This window comes from Cynocephalus volans, chromosome 1, assembly GCF_027409185.1.
Source record: "Cynocephalus volans isolate mCynVol1 chromosome 1, mCynVol1.pri, whole genome shotgun sequence".
Classification (NCBI taxonomy): Eukaryota; Metazoa; Chordata; class Mammalia; order Dermoptera; family Cynocephalidae; genus Cynocephalus; species Cynocephalus volans.
Window position 1 is genome coordinate 45,942,064 of NC_084460.1, and position 16,223 is coordinate 45,958,286.

The 16,223-nt window shown below is 46.7% G+C and overlaps 1 protein-coding gene across 1 annotated transcript in view; it reads right to left on the reverse strand.

Moving 5' to 3' along the window:
- Positions 1 to 16,223, reverse strand: part of NFATC2 (nuclear factor of activated T cells 2) — a 98,395-nt gene that overhangs the window by 18,700 nt on the left and 63,472 nt on the right. The window contains exons 5-6 of the mRNA XM_063095021.1: positions 15,224 to 15,396; positions 493 to 633 (exon numbers count right to left, since the gene is read on the reverse strand). Of these exons, the coding sequence (XP_062951091.1) occupies positions 493 to 633; positions 15,224 to 15,396 (314 nt within the window). The remainder of the gene's footprint in view (positions 1 to 492; positions 634 to 15,223; positions 15,397 to 16,223) is intronic.

The following is a 16,223-nucleotide window of genomic DNA, read 5'->3' on the forward strand; positions in this document are numbered from 1 at the left end:
CTGGAAGGAAATTTAGCAAAATATAAGAACTCTTCATATTACTATTCTATACATGAGGAAATCGAGGCATAGAAAGGATAGGTAATTTCCCTAAGATCGCAGAACAAGCAAGTAGCAAAGCCAGGATCTGAACCCAGTATATCCAGAGCCAGAGCATGCATGCTTAATCACCTGTCATTTGGCCTCCCTTCTTGATAATAGTCAAAAGTTTGCTTTTCCATTGAAAAAAAAAATTTTTTTTTAAGTATTGGGGAGAGCAACCTTAGTATCCATTAAAACAGCCAGGATCAGTTAAAATCCATAGGACATATGCATGCAATAGTAAATGGTGTGGCTAACATCCTCTCTGAAGATGCAGTGAGTAAAAAGAGCAGGGTATAAAACTCTACACCATGGCATCTTCCCCCCAGGTCAAGCTTATGTAGAAGGAAGAGGTGGTCATTCTTGTTTGGCTCCAGAGAACAGAAAGAAAGAGCTCAAAAAGCCACTGACCTGTGGTCTTCTCAGTGAAAACGACCTTGGACTCGGCCGTGAAGTTCTGCCCCGTGAGGATCATCTGCTGGCCTCCATAGACCAGGCAGCTGTCGATGTCTTGTCTTTCCACCATGGGGAGCTCATGGGCGGATCGCTGGGCTGAGGGCAAGAGAAGGAGAAGTCACTGTGACAAGGGGCCACCTGTGCTAGGGAGAGGCGGTCTGATTTAACGGTAATGAGATATTACACGCTCTGCCCATCTCATCACCTGTGGTCATCACAAACGTGGAACCATTGCCCCTGACAACTGGTGATTCCACAAATGGTATGTCCTTGTAAAAGTGTCCGAAATGATTTGAGCTGATTTCCTTCTCAGAACATGTTTCATTTTCATCTCCTTACAGGGAGGCTGGGTGAATGAGAATTTGGCACCTGCATTTTTTTAATAAAGGAGAGGGCAAGACAACTTTTTCATAAGAGGGTTCCTTTCTGAAAGCATACTTTCTCCTTCTGCACTTGACTTCAGCCCAATCTTGAAAGTGTTGTGCATGCAGAACTCACAACCCAGTTCCTGAAGGGTTTAGACGCATTCCCTTCAGAACTCACTCACCATCCCTAACATGGTCTTTCATACATCCATGATCTGCCCCATGACCACATTTTCTAGAGCTCACCTCACTCTGCTCCAGCTACACTTCTAGAACATTCTGTCTCTCAAACACACTCAGCACACTCCTACCTTCGAGCACTTGTACTTGCAGGTGCCTCTCTCCCCCAGTCACCTGCATGGTTCCTTCCCTCACTTCTTGCAGGTTACTGCTCAGATGTCACCTCCTCAGAGAGGCTTTCTTAACACAACCCACACCCCTCCAACCCAAGGTTAAAACAGCAGTGCCCACCCCATCCATCTGTCCATCTGCCTGTCACACTTACCCTGCTTTATCCTGCTTTCCTTTTCTCCATAGCACTTTTCACTTTCAGATACATGATATGTAGCTTTTATTGGTTTATCTTCCTTCATCTCTCCCCCACTAGGATATAAGCCCCAGGAGGCAGGGGCTTTGCTTTGTGTACTGCTATGAGCCTAGTGCCAGGGACAGTGCCTAGGACTTAGAAGGACTTGGTAGTGGGTGGATGAATGGATGGATGGGGATAGACGTGGACACAGATAAATCCATATATCTTGATGTCTCTATCTATAGCCTCATCTGTATCTATAATGAATGAAAGATGGAGGACTGCAACAGGCCTATGCTGCGCACTGAACCAGAATGTCACACTTGAACGCTCACAAAAACTTTCTGAGGAAGCAAATACTAGAATTATTCACATTTGACTGGGGAGAAAACTAAAGCTAAGAGAAGTCAGGTCATCACTTGGCCAAAGGTATATGACAAGGCTTAGATGTGAACCCTAGAAGCAGCTTTATCCAGCTCTGGAGCCCAATCTCTCAGCTATTCTAGTCAGCCCCAATACTTCCAGAAGTCCAGCTGCCTTCCCTGGGCAGGTGAGAAACAGGACCCAGCCACAGCTGGGGCCCCACCTCCCTGGGCCCTGCCTTCCAGCGTGGGCCAAAGGGCCAGGCCCTCCGCCTTGGGTGAGTCACTCGGAGCTCCTGGCATGCCTCCCAGAGCCCAGAGAACTGGGCAGGGGCCCAGCCCTTTCCATGCCAGGGGCCCGTGGACCTCCCCATCCGGGAGCTGGGGCAGCAGCCACATGAGGCCCAAGCTAACCCTTTCTTCCTGGTCTGCCTGGGCCTCCAGGCAGCTGAGCACCCCCTCCACTGTCCCCCAGACATTTCAGGAGTCTGTCATGTACCAGCCAGAGGCTTCCAGACACTTCACTTTGTAAGTGCAACCCAGAGACTTGCAGCAATCCCCTTGACAGGTTTTGAGCTTGGCCTGGCTCTCTGTTCCCAAAGAGCAGCCCGCCAGTGCTGTTCCAAGGGGCTGCCAGTTACAAGCAGATATTAAAAAGGCCTCTCCGCAGAAGCTGCTAATTTCTCCCACATGGGCTGGGTTATTAATCCTTTCTTTCAATATTGGAGTTTTGTGACGACTTCCTAATTGAGCTGCCACAAATGGAGATTTATTAGCAGTGAAAACAGCCGCTGCAGGTCCCAGCTTTTAAGACCTGCCTTTGATGAAGTTGGGGGGCAGGTGGGGGGCTTTTGGCTCCGGGGATGGGTGGGGAGACGGCAAGAGTCATCCCTCCCACTTCACAGGTGGAAAGCCTGAGTCATCATTATGGAGCAAGCCGGCCAAGGGCTCGCAGCCAGCCAGGCCTGGGCCTGGAAGGGGTGCAAGCGCCCGGCACTGGGCGGGAGGCAGCTCTGTGAATCACTGTGTGCTGCTGTGAACGCAGCGGGCTATCTCCCCGAGCAACCTCACTGCTCCCTCCTGAAAGTCTCACAGTGGCGAGCCACTAGCTGATCCAACCTTTGCCAAGTTTTCCTACCTCCTTACCTGCAGGAAGACTTTCTTTCGTAAATGAAAATGTAAAGTGATAGTAAAGAGAAAAAACCACAAGAGTGCAGTCAGCTTCCTGCAAGCCTTCCATCATCCTGCAGTCTTAGAACTCCAAGTGCAGCTCACCGGGCAGCTTATTAGAAAGTCAGAACCTCAAACCCCACCCAGATCTCTCAAGCTCAAATCTGCAGTTTAACAAGGAATCCAGGTGACTCATATGTACTATCGAGCTCGAGAAGCACTGCTTAGCTCTAGCTGCGCATCAGCCTCAGCCGGGGAATTTAAAAATACTGACACCCAGGCCCTAATTCTACAGCAAGGTTTCTCAGCCTCAGCACTACTGACATTTGGGGCTGGATTAGTCTATGTTGTGTGGCCTGTCCTGTGCATTAGATGATGTTTAGCAGCACCCCTGGCCTCTTCCCACTAGATGCCAGTAGCACCCCATCCCCCAGCTGTGACAACCAAAATTGTCTCCATACATAGTGATGTCCCCTAGGGAGGAGAGGTGCAAAATCGGCCCTGGTTAAGAACAACTGTTCTCGAGATTCTGACTTAAATGGTCTGAGGATAGGACCCCAGCATCGATTTTTTTTTTTTTTTTTTTTTTTAAAACAATCTGTAGATGATTCCAATGGGCCACAGCCAGGTTTGATTGATCTGTGGCACCACTGCTGCAGGCAGTGCAGAGTCCTGGGAGTGTGAGGGAACACACGGTTTACTGCTTAGGCTCTAGGACCGGAAAGCCATGGTTTTGAGTCCTGTATTTGCCATCTCCCTGCTGTGTGATCCTGGGCAAGTCACTTCACCTCTCTGAGTCACAGATGCCTCTTCTGTAAAATCATAACAGAACCTCATGATCTGTTTCATGCAGTACGAGAAGTCCTATGTGTAAATATGTGGACGTGGTCAGTACGTAGCTGGTAAAATATTTAATATCAACCCAAATATCCATCAATAGATAAATGGATAAATAAAACATGGTATACACATACAGAATATTATTCAGCCACAAAAAGGAACAAAGTACTAATTCCTTGCCACAACATGGGTGAAACAGGAAAATGTGACACCAAGTGAAACAAGCCAGACACAAAAGAACAAATGTACGATCCCATTTATACAAAATGTCCAGAATAAGCAAACACAGAGACAGAAAGCAGATTGGTGGCAGCCAGGGACTGAAGGCGGGGAATGGGGAATGACTGCTAATGGGTATGGGGTTTCTTTTTATGGTGATGAAAAAGTTATAGAACTAGATAGTGCTGGTAGTTGCATAATACTGTGAATGTACTTAATGCCACTGAGCTGTACTCCTTGAAATGGTTAAAATGGTAAATTTTATGTTACGTGTATATTACCACAATAAAAGAAAATACCCAATATAAGACAAAACAGCCCGTGTCCAGCACACAGTAATTGCTCAAGAAACAATAATCATTACTATCGTTAACTTTCAAAATTCCATTTCTTTCTTAGTCATTTCAAAACATTTTCTAATTTGTTGTCTTTTTACTCTCTTAAATCACAGCCCTCCTGGAGCAGCAAGGAAGACAATATTAGTCCCATTTTACAGAGCAGAAAACAGATGCCCAGAACTCAGCTTCAGGGGTCAGCTCCTGCCTGTGGCTGGAGAGTTGGACACCCCAATGGGTGATCCTTAGGTTTTCACAGCTCTGAGCCTTGGTTTCCCCATCTGTAAAATGGGGCTGTTAAAAGTCTCACCTTGTTGTGAGGGGATTACATGGGTGAATTTACAACAAGCCTTTTTGGCTCGATCAAGATTAGTCAGGAAGGTTAATGGTACTAAAAGCTGTAGCTTCTTCAGAACTTATCCTGTGCCAGCCACAGGCTAAACACTTGTCTTATATTAGAAATTTTACCAAGGATGTGCTGCCCACATCCACGTGTTTACACAGATTACCTCTGTAGTTACTGGTACTCTTGCTGGATCCTGAGCCATTACCCAGGTTTCTTAACTCAGGTTTCTTGATCCCGATTGTCAGTGTTTCTTAAGTGTGGCTCCTGGGTTGTCTGCAGCAGAATCTCCCAGTGGGGGGGAGGCATTTAATCAAAATGCAGAAGCCCCAGCCACACCCCTGACCCACTGTGCCTAATCTCTTACGCAGAAGCTGGACATTTGCATTTGAACAACCGTTCCAGGTGACTCGCCAAGTTCCACACTGAAGAGGCCACCTGAAGACAGGGGGAACTCCTCAGGGCAGGTGCCAGTCCACAGAAAGCCCAGAGGCAAAGCAAACAAATCCAATTAGCCCCCGAAAGAGGAACTGAGGAGCTGCGAACAGCAACCAAAATTACCCTCCTGGGTCTACTTCTCTGTTGATCTCTGATGCAACCTGCATCACCTATGGCTGCGAGTGGGATGATGTGTCCAGGACCCACAGAAGGGCTCTCAAGAAGCCTATGGGCCTCCCAGGCCTACACACCCACCGCCCCAACCAGCCCCTGCAGAATCCCATCCAGCTTTTCTTCATTTAGAGAATCCAGACAAGAAAACTCCATAGCCTGCAGTTTTCTAACCAGACCAGGGGCCTCAGTTTTGCTGCCATCCTAGAGGGCCTGGGTGAAGCCTTGACCTTTGCTCCAGCTTATGCTTCAAGGTGGCCCTGGCAAAGTGATTTCCCTGGGCTTCAGTCCCGCCCCCAGATTCTGGCACGTCATAAAGTGGCGTGAGGCTCCTGTATTTTACGAGCTCTGAATCAACAGGGTGCTGTTGGTTTAACCAGTTTGGGTGTTTACTTTCACTAGCAACAGGGCAGGGGCAGATCAGGGCAGTGACCGCTGCAAAGGCCCAGGAGGGAAATTCATACCGGCATGGGGTCCTCTAGGTCAGTTTAAGTGGGCCTGGACATATGACATTACTGCCCAACTGTCTGCATGTCGCCCTGCCACAGGGTTGGGCGGCCAAGAATTATGATCAACACAAGAACCTCAGGAGAGAGGCAGGAGAGGCTGGGCAGGGAAATCATTTCTGCAGCAGGGGCAGGTTCTGTTAATACCAGCGAGCAATGATAGTTGTCACAGACAGTCCTACATTCCTTGGGTTCATGTTATAAAACACACACAGCATGAGGCCACTGCGCATGGCAGGTATAAACAAGGATGCTTCAGTGTGACTGCTGGAGTTCAAAGCTCAGCTGGGTGACATCCCAGCTTTGGAACTTTGGGCAAGTCACTTAATCGCTTTGCCTCCATTTTCTCATCTATAAAATGGGAATAATCATAGCACCAATCTCCCTGGGCCATTTGCAGATTAAATAAGCCAATGTGTGGGAAGTGTGTGGCACAATGGGTGTTATGTTTGTTTTTATTGCTAAACTTCACAAGACCACAAAGCAGGAGCCTCCCAGAGAAGAAGGGGTATGCCTGAGAGTTCACAGCTAAGTAAGCAGACAGGCGGGATTTAGACCTAGACTGTGGGATCCCATTACCCCGAGGGGCCTCTTTTCAGTGATATGGAGAAGGATACCATATCCTTCTGGCCAGCCCAGGCAAGAAGGGTCCTCCGTACCCCAGTGGGCCATTGTTCTGGACTACACACTGGCCACAGCTGCCCAGTGTTCCAGATGCCATAAGCCTGTTGTCTCTATGTCAGGCCCTGTCCCTGGCTGCGAGCAGGGCCCGGGTGGGCCTGGCTGGGCCCAGAATGTGGTGCTGACTCAGGCCTCACCTGAGAGGGGCCGTGAGCAGGACCAGCAGACAGGCCCCTCAGCCCCCACTCTGACCATTCCCCAGGTCTTCAATGGAAAGTGGGAGGGTGGGACAGAGGGACCCAATTCTCCCTTAGCATGGGGCTCAGCTCTGTGAGGGACCTGTCACCATGCACAGCATGGGAGTGGCGTTTGGTGGGCCCAAATGCACTGATCTGGAGGGCATGGGACCGCCTTCTAGCTGTGGCACTCAGGGGGCCAGTTTCCTCATATGGAAGATAAAGCAGTGATACCTGCCTGCCAAGGCTGTTGTATCTCAGCTCATCCAATCCCCATGGCAGCCGGTACAGAGCTGTTATTTTTCTCTCCTGACCAGATCATTACTCTGCCATCTACTAACAGGCAGCCCCCTCCAGAATCTTCCCACATATCTCCATGTAACATAAGGGCTCCATGAGTCCCCATCTGACTGATGAGCTTCCTGGCCACTGAGGGACCCAAGCAGCCTGGATCGAGACAAGAGCACAGGCTTTACCCTCTGCTCCGTCCCTCCCCTTGCAAGCCACGTGACTGCAGCACATCACTCTTTCTGAACCTCAGCCTGCTGGAATATGCACTTCTGTGGAGGTAGCACTCTGTGCCTCTGCCACTGGTGTTTGCAACGCTCAATAGTTCTGAATGAACGATCTGAGCAAGTCTTAAGATGGGCCTTCCAAGCTATAGTGAGGATGGAAATGAGTTATACATGTGAGTTTGTGGCACACCATAGGTGTTCGTTAAAGGGTAGTTTTGTCGTCCCTACTCCTACATCACTGGCTCAGTAAGGGACCGGGCAGGCAAGCATATCAATCAGCAGAAAAGCCACCCCAATCCTGGGCTCTCCTCTGGCCAGCTTTCCTACTCCCCTGGCCAGATAACCATCTAGGTTCCTGCTCAGCAGCAGGGTGTGTTGCTTGCTGCCTGCTCACCTGAAACAATTCGTGTTGCTCAACTCCCACACCTGCCTGCTGCTGCCTGGGCTATGGTCTCCCTGCAACAATGGGGCACCAGCCAAAGGTCTGTAAAGTCTGCTTTGCAGAGCTATGGGGGGGGGGGGGTCTGCAGGCAGTAAAAGGAGATACGTCCAGACTGGGCCACCACGAAAGAGGCACTTGGGTGAGCCTATTGTGATCCCAGCTGGCACTGACTGTGTATAAGTGTACACACACACACACACACACACAAATTCATACTCATTTAACCCTCACGACAACAAGGTAGGCACTATTCTTATCCTGATTTTATAGATTGGGAAACTGAGGTACAGTGTGTTAAGTAACTTCCCCAGGACAAAGCAGCCAGTAAGTGGCAGAGCAGAATTTGAATCCAGGCTGCTGGCTCCAGAACCCACACTCCTAAAACTGCTCTAAACCACTTCTCCCTATCACATAGTTTTCTGGTGTTTCTGAAACATGGCTTCTTGGTCACAGTTTCAAAGTCTTCCTGGAGAGCAGAGGCATACAAAGGCCTGGTCAACCTGCTCTCTGCCCAATGCTCAAATTTCATCCAAGATTAACTGCTACAGGATCTCAAGGGAGACAATCTAGTGCCGTGTGGTAGGACGATACCCACAGCCTTCTGGGGGTCCCTGAGCTAGCCTTTGATTTACAATGACATCATGCCACCCTTTGGGTTTCTGGCCCAAATTAATCTGTCACTCCTGATGCAGCTCAACCTAGTTGTCCTGAGATTCAGCAAGATGTGGATGTCACCACTGGCTTAGCTCCTTACTAGCTGTGTGACTGCAGGCAAGTTGTTTTGCTTCTCTGTGCTTCAGATTTCCGGTGGTGTCCTTATAATGATTTGGCAACAAAGTGCTTGACACACAGTAGATGATGGAGGATTGCTCATTTTCCCTCACTTCTTCCCTGTCCTATCCCTCTCATCTCCTTCATTCATTTAGTCTTCAAGTGTTTACTAGCACCTACTGTGTGTTAGACACTGTGCTGAAAGAGTTTTAAAATATAAATCACAACATGTCAGCCCCCTACTTGGAACCCAAGGCTTCATTTCACTTAGAATAAAATCCAAAGTCCCCAGCTTGGTCTCAGACCTCACCTCCTACTCCTACTCCCCTCCTTTCACTACACACAGTCTCCCTGGTTGCCTTTCTGTTCCTTGGAGACCCCAAGCTTATCCCTGCCTCAGGGCCTTTGCACTTGCTGTACCTCCCACATGGACCACACTCCCAACCACTCATGTCCAGGCTAACATGCCATCTCTCCAGAGGGGCCTTCCCTGGTCAGTATGACTAGTGTTGCTGTCCTCTCCGCCCCCCTCTCCAGCCACCAACCATGGTCCTTGTTATTTTCATCATGTTACTTCAATCTGTTTCAAATGTAGTCTTTGTTGGCTTGTTCATTGTCTGTTTTTCCCACTAGAAAATGACCCGTGAGGGCAGGGACTTTGTTTGGTTCACTGCTGTAGCCCCAGTGCCCAGTATATATCACACTCCAAATAGATTTTTAGTTGAAAGAACGAATACTAGGAAGGCCACGAGAATGATGTGGGTCATTTCGGCTTCTGGCAAGAGCAGGTGAAGAAGAGCATTTCTGATTCATGAAGCAAAGCCCAGTCAACACCCATCCTGGTCCCACCAATTCTAAGGGTTTTCCTAAAGCGATACTGCATTATCACACATCTCCCAAGCCAGACCGAGGGGAGTGATGTGGGGGTGTAAAGGGAAGGAGTGACGGGAGGAACACAGTCACAGGTTTTCTAAGCTCTTGCTTTTGGAAAAAAGGCACATAAAGCAACTGAATTTGCACATCGAAAACAGTGGTTCTTCACCATACACTAAAATCAGAGACGGATCATATCCCTAAACATCAAAGCCAGAACCAAAAAGTTTCTAGAAGAAAACATAGGGAATATCTTTTCTACCTTCAGATAGACAAAGATTTCTTGGGGGGATGCAAAAAGCACTAGTCCCAAAAGAAAAGAGCATAGCAAATTAGGCTTCAGCAAAATAAAACATGAGTGCTCATAAAAAGATACCACTCTGAAAATAAATAGGCAAGCCACAGACCAGGGAAAATATTTACAATACATATATCTGACAAAAGACTTGTATCCAGAATATATAAAGAAATGTTAAAAGCAAAGCACAGTCAACACGCCATCCTGGCCCCACAAATTCTAAGGGTTTTCCTAAAGCAATGCTGCATTATCATGCATCTCCCAAGCCAGACTGAGGGAATTAACAGTAATTCAATAAAAAAAATGAGCAAAAGATCTGAACAGACACTTCACCAAGAAGCCAGCAAGCACACAGATAGGGGCTCAATGTCATTAATCATGAGGGAAATGCAAACTAAAACCACTAGAGATCCCATTTTACACTCATTAGAATGGCTAAAGATAAGAAGACTGACAATACCAAACATTGGTGAGGATGTGGAGCAACTGGAACCAAGTGTAAAATGATGTTGAAAATACATAAGCCAAAATCTATACTTACACTATGATCCAGTAATTCCATTCCTAGGTATTTACTCAAGAGAAATGAAAGCATTTGTCCACAAAAGGACTTCAACAAGAATGTTACTAACACCTCCGTAATACCCAAACCCTGGAAACACCCAAGTGTCTAGTAATGGTAAATAAACAATTGTTATATTCATACAATTGAATACTGCTCAGCAATAAATAGGATTGAACTTCTGAATCACGCAACAATAGCAATGGATCTCAAAAACAACACACTGAGCCAGACCCAAGAGAGTACATACTGTATAACTCCATTCTGTGAAGTTCTAGAACAGGGAAACTAATCAATGGTGATAGAAATCAGAACAGTGGTTGCCTGTGTGTGGGGGGCTGGGGCAGAGGCACTGAATGAAGGGACACGAGGGAACTCTGAGGACTGGAGGAAATGATCCGTATCTGGTGTTGAGTGGTAGTTGCATGGGTATACACTATTGTCAAAAATCATTAAACACTCAAACTCTGTGCAATAGACTGTATCTTAATTACATCAGTAAAAAATACATGTCACAAAGAGAGAGAGAGAGAGAGAAAAGAGCATGTGAGAAAATCTATTTTTGAGCCCACACCCTATACCCACCCCCCAACCCCTGTGGAATGCACAAAGTGAATTTACATTCTGTGCTCTGAGCAGGCAGGGCTTGGTATAAAATTACTTTAGGTGTTCCCTGAAATGTGATGAAGGGAGAGGCCTGTCTGTAGGGCAGGGAGAAAGCCCACAGGTCTTGGGCAGAGCCACAGCAAGTCATGGCTGGAGAGGTTCTGGAAGGTTCTCATGGGACAAGGTATCTTGCGAGGTCTCCTGCGGACATCTCCTTTCTGTCTCACTGCTGCCTTTTTCTCCCACTAGGCAGCGTGGAGATGCTTATTTTCCTCTCTCGCTTTTTCAACATTCTAGAGACTGTCACTACATGTCAAGCCCTGGCCAACACCAGCTGGCCCAGCCCTTACAGGAGAGACACTAACAAGTTACTTGGGTCACCAGAGCACAGAGAGGGGACCCCGTACACTGGGGATTCAGGGAATGCATCCTCCCAAAGGAGCCCTTAAACTGGGGTCTTAGATGGAGAGGAGTTAGACAAGTGACAGAAGGATGCGGGGCAGGGTCTCTAGGTCAGCACTCTTCAAACTCTGCTTGACATCAGAATCAATGGGGAACCTCAAAAGTCTCTCCCAGGCCACACCCCAGGGTCTCCACGGGGGAGGAGGAGGGAACCAGGGCATCAGTATGATTTTTTAATAACTCCTGGGTGATTCTAATGTGCAGCCAAGTTTGAGAACCCGTGTTCTGGATGGAGGTGACTGCACGGGCAATAGCCAAGAAGTCAGTGCAAGATCCCAGTGCATTTGGGAGTCGAGATGGACAGGAAAGGAAGAGATGCAGCTGAGGGGGCATCGTGGGTGAATGCCCCCCCCCCGACCCCTGCAACTTCATGTCCACCAGAACCTCAGTAGGTACCTTATTCAGAAATAGGGTCTTTGCAGGTGTAATTAAGTTAAGGATGGAGAGGAGATCGTCCTGGACTAGGGTGGTGCCTAACTCCAATGAGTGCCCTTGTAAGTGACAGAAAGGGACACACACAGATGGTGAAGAAGACTGTGTGAAGATGGAGGCAGAGACTGCAGCGATTCGTGTACACGCCAGGGAGCGCCAGCAGCAGCTGGGACAGGGGCCCCGGGCCGCTTGCTCCCCGAGAGCCTCCAGTAGGAACTAACCCTGCTAATGCCTTGATTTCGGGCTTCTGGCCTCCAGCACTGTGAGAAAGTAAATTTCCGTTGTTTGAAGTCACCCAATTTGTGGTCATTGGTTATGACAGCCTAGGAAACTAGCACAGGAGGAAACAGGGGCTAGCTCAGCCACCACTAGGAAGCTGGAGTTGAAGATGAGAACAGTGAGGGGCATGGGGGGAGAGGAGCCCCGGCTCAGGTGGGGCAGTGGGGCTGAGCAGAGGACAGAGAACTGCCCGGGTCAAGCGGATGCAGCAGGGCAGGCTGCCCGCAGCCGGGATCCGTGGAGCCTTGTTGCTGGGGAAGAGAAGGTTGTTCCCTTCGACCTCTTCCATATTCCCTGAGAAGTGGGAGGGGTGCTTATCTGCCTGGAGTGGGAAGGAGCGGGGGTGGCACTCAGAGGTTGGAAGGTTGGAAGGTTGGAGAAGGTTGGAGAAGGTTGGAGAAGGTTGGAAACAGACTTCGCTGAGAATAAGGCAGGGCGCAGCAGGGGCAACTAGAAGGATCTCCTTGGTAACACTTGACAACCATTATGGCCTTTCTAGAAGACTAGAAACATGTGGGCACCAGTCTGTGCAAAAGTGAGATTGGACCTCTGACAAGCTGGCCCGTAAATAAATATAAGGAATCTGCATTTCTAGCGAATCAGTCCACTTTCCAAAGAATGGCCTCAGGTAGATGTTCATGTTTTTTTTCTAACTAGAATCGGAGGACTTATCCTTGATTCCTAAGATGGTACATAAAAGGCACCTCCAAAGTAAATAAGTTAGCCTTACAAATAAGTACCAGCCCACTAAGTGTTTTTCTTACCAACTCACCCTCCCCAGAGGGTATACACTAAGTCAATTAGCTAATGAATATTTATGGAACTACCAGGCGCTGGTCTAGGAAAATAGAACAAAGAAGGAAATAAAAGTGACAGAAGATTCTGAGTGAGAGGGGGAGTGGCCAGTTGGTAGTTCAGCTTGGTACTGCTGAACATTATGGAAATCAAAAGAAAGATATTTCATAGAACTAGAAAGTTGGAGACTCTGGCTTTGACACCTACAGAGTAAAAATGAGTGAATCACTTTACCAAGAAAGTCTGAGTTTCCCTATAAAAATAAAGTAAGTGAATCAGCCAAATGCTTTATGAAAAGAAAAGAAAAAATGTTTTTCAAAGTTCTACCAACTTTCTCATACCCTGAAGATCCTGCTAGAGGTACCCACAGTTCGATGATGATCCTTCAAGTCTTAGATTGACGAAAGATAAGTTCACTTGAGGAACCCAAAGACGGAGAGGAACATGAGTTCCCACATACAGTCCCAGATCACACCTCCTGTTCCCCACCTTGCTGAAAACCACAGCCTCATCCTGGAGAGTGAGTCATTTGCCATAAAGAGGAGACCTTATCTGCTCAAAATCCCCCGTATCACTGAGGAAGAGCTTGAGTTTCCTTCCAAAAACATCTTGAGATATTCAAAACCAAGACAGGGGTGTGGGGCAGCCACCATGACCAGTATTTGGGGGACAGGGGTGGGGTCTGCTAAGTAGAATAGGGGAATTCCAAAGTTTCTACAATGATGTGGTTTTCAACACTTGTTTTCTCTTCTTTTCTGCTATTGGGTCTTTCTCTCCTAACATCAGAGTACAAACTTGCCACCAATGCAGTCACCAACGCATCACCAAGTCTACATCTTGACTCACAAGGCTAGAGGAAATCAGAGTGCTTCTTCATTCATTCCCAAAGACCAACTAAGACCAAGTTGTGGCTACTCTCCCAAAGAGCGGTCCACCCAGTCTCCTAGCTGGCTTCTAATCCTGAGGGCCTGTCTGCCTCAACCCATTCTGCATAAAAACTTGATGCTTTCCCTTTGCTCACTGTCTCAAAACTACCTCTGATTAATAGAAGCCACGTGAAGATTTTGTGGGACCCACAGAATATTTTGAATTTGTTGCCTTTTTTTTTTTTTTTTTTTAATCAGGAGATTTTTGGTTTATCTTAAAAAAGTCAGAAGAGTTGGTCACACTGAGTCTCCATTCCCATGCAGAAATATTGGCTGGAGTTGAGTAACAGCAGCCCATCTAGGTGGGGAATGTGCCATCCTGGACGCCAATCTCTACGATTCCCTATTACCTGCCACCCAACCCATTTCAATCATTTCTATGACCTCCCTGGCTTTTGTAGGAAATTGATTTTGTGACACCTCGTTACAGTAAAATAGCTGGTAAAAAGAAAAACATCCTGAGACAATGTAATACGAAACGTAATTATGACAACATAAACCAAAATATTCTTAGAAGAAAGAGACTAAAAAATATATAAACTGTTTTGTTTCTGGAACGATGGTAACTTTTTTCTTCTTTATCCTTTTAAAAATAATTTCTAAACTTTCAAAAACTGAACAGACAATAAGCTTTGTTGCATCTAATTACAGAAACTAACAAAACTGTTCTGAAAAGTGCTTCAGTAGCTCAAAGCTACTTCTTTTGAAACCTGGTAGAACTGAACCAGGTTTCTGCTCAGCGTCGTTGTAAACAGCAGATCTTGGCCACTTCATGCTGGATTCTGAAAATCTTCTCCAACTTTACAACCATTTTGGGTGTCTTTCCTCGCCATACTGTTAGCTCATTGAAGACAGAGGAAACGTCCTGCTCGTTTGCAGATCCCCAGCATCTGGCACAATGCTGGACACTAAACAGACCTCGGTAAACACACAGGATGGGCTGAGGGTGTGGGTGGAGCACAACTGCCATATTTAAAAGCTCTGGTTCAAATCCCAATCCTGCCGCTTTTCGCTTGTGTGCACAGGTTACTCAACCCCTCACATCTCTCCCTCCCTATCAGTAAAATGGGCATAAGGACACCAGCTAGTGTCAAGGACTGCTGTGAACATTCAATGAGCGACTGCATGCTGAGCACTTAGAACTGTGACTGACAGAGTCAAAGCCCCATAAACGCGAGCCACTGTGATATCATTGTCACACTTACTGAAAGGAGAGAAGAGGAAAAGAAAAAAGGGAAACTATGTACAATGAACTCACTCCAAATGTATCTACCCTTTTGAAGACCAGCACAATATTTATACATTTCGAATTTTCTAAACAAAGCCGTAGGCTACTCATTAGCCGTATTATTTTTTTAATTTCCTGTGAGGCCACAAAACCCTCCAGAAGTAAACAGAAGCAGAGAGAAAACCCTTAAGTATGCTCTGTCTCTGGCCCTTTTGGTCATCTTAGGCCAACTCTTTCTCCTTGTGGGTCCTGGGTATACTTGCAGGCCACCCTGGGTACCTTGCCAGGGTACGCTGCCCAGAGTGGAAGCTCACGTACAGTGCACTTGCCAAAGAAAGATCCTGCCCCAGGGGCTGACTTACAGCATTCGATGGGGTTAGATGCAGTCTGCAAGGAGACGATCCTGCCGCTGGACTCTGGGATGTGAACCCGGAAAACCAGCCTCACTCGCGTGTTCTTTCTTCCAATGTCTGTCTCGCCTTTCCGCAGCTCAATGTCGGCATTTCTAAGTTTCAGGATCCCTGCACAGTCGATGCTGCCAGAAGGTTGAGGACCCCATTTAGAACGGACCATCTTATTGAGCAGGAAAGATTACCCACAAAGATTACTTTGACCTAAGAAATTATTAAGTAATGATGCAGAGAGGTCAAAACTCACAAAGCTAATATACCTATAGCTAAAATTTGGGAAATATCACACACATTTTGTTGTTAAAAAAAATTTTTTTTATTAAGAAAATAAATTCAAATAGACAGAAGAACTGCAGGAATCATACAGAAAACCGAGAACCCCATTTATAACAGACCATTTTACTGAGGAGGAAAGATCACCGCCTTAGCCAAAATAATTCTTTGGCCAGCCACAGGGGGAAATTGCCTACACCCATGAGTATTTCAGCCAGGAATGTATACCAAGATGGGGGTAAAAAACGTGCAAAGTAATTAGAGAAATTCCCTAGAGGAAATTACTTCTCTGGGGAGATTTTTCATGCAAACTCTTCTGTTCTCAGAAGTATCTGAAAAACTCAAATACACAACGGATGAAAATTGATATGGACTGTTCAACAGATAAGAGTAGTGCGTCAACACTGATTCTCTTGAATGTGATAAATGTACTGTGGTTGTGTAAGAGAGCATCTCTGTTCTTAGGAAATGCATGCTGAGGTATTTAAAAGTAACAGGCATGATGTCTGCAACCAGCTCTCAAAAGGTTGAGGAAAAAATGGAGAGAGAAAGGAAATGATAAAGAAAATGTGAAAAATGTTAACAATTGGTAAATATAACTAAACAGTATTCAGAAGTTTTCTGTATGATTCCTGCAGTTTTTCTATTTGAATTTATTTTCTTATAAAAAGTTTTTTTT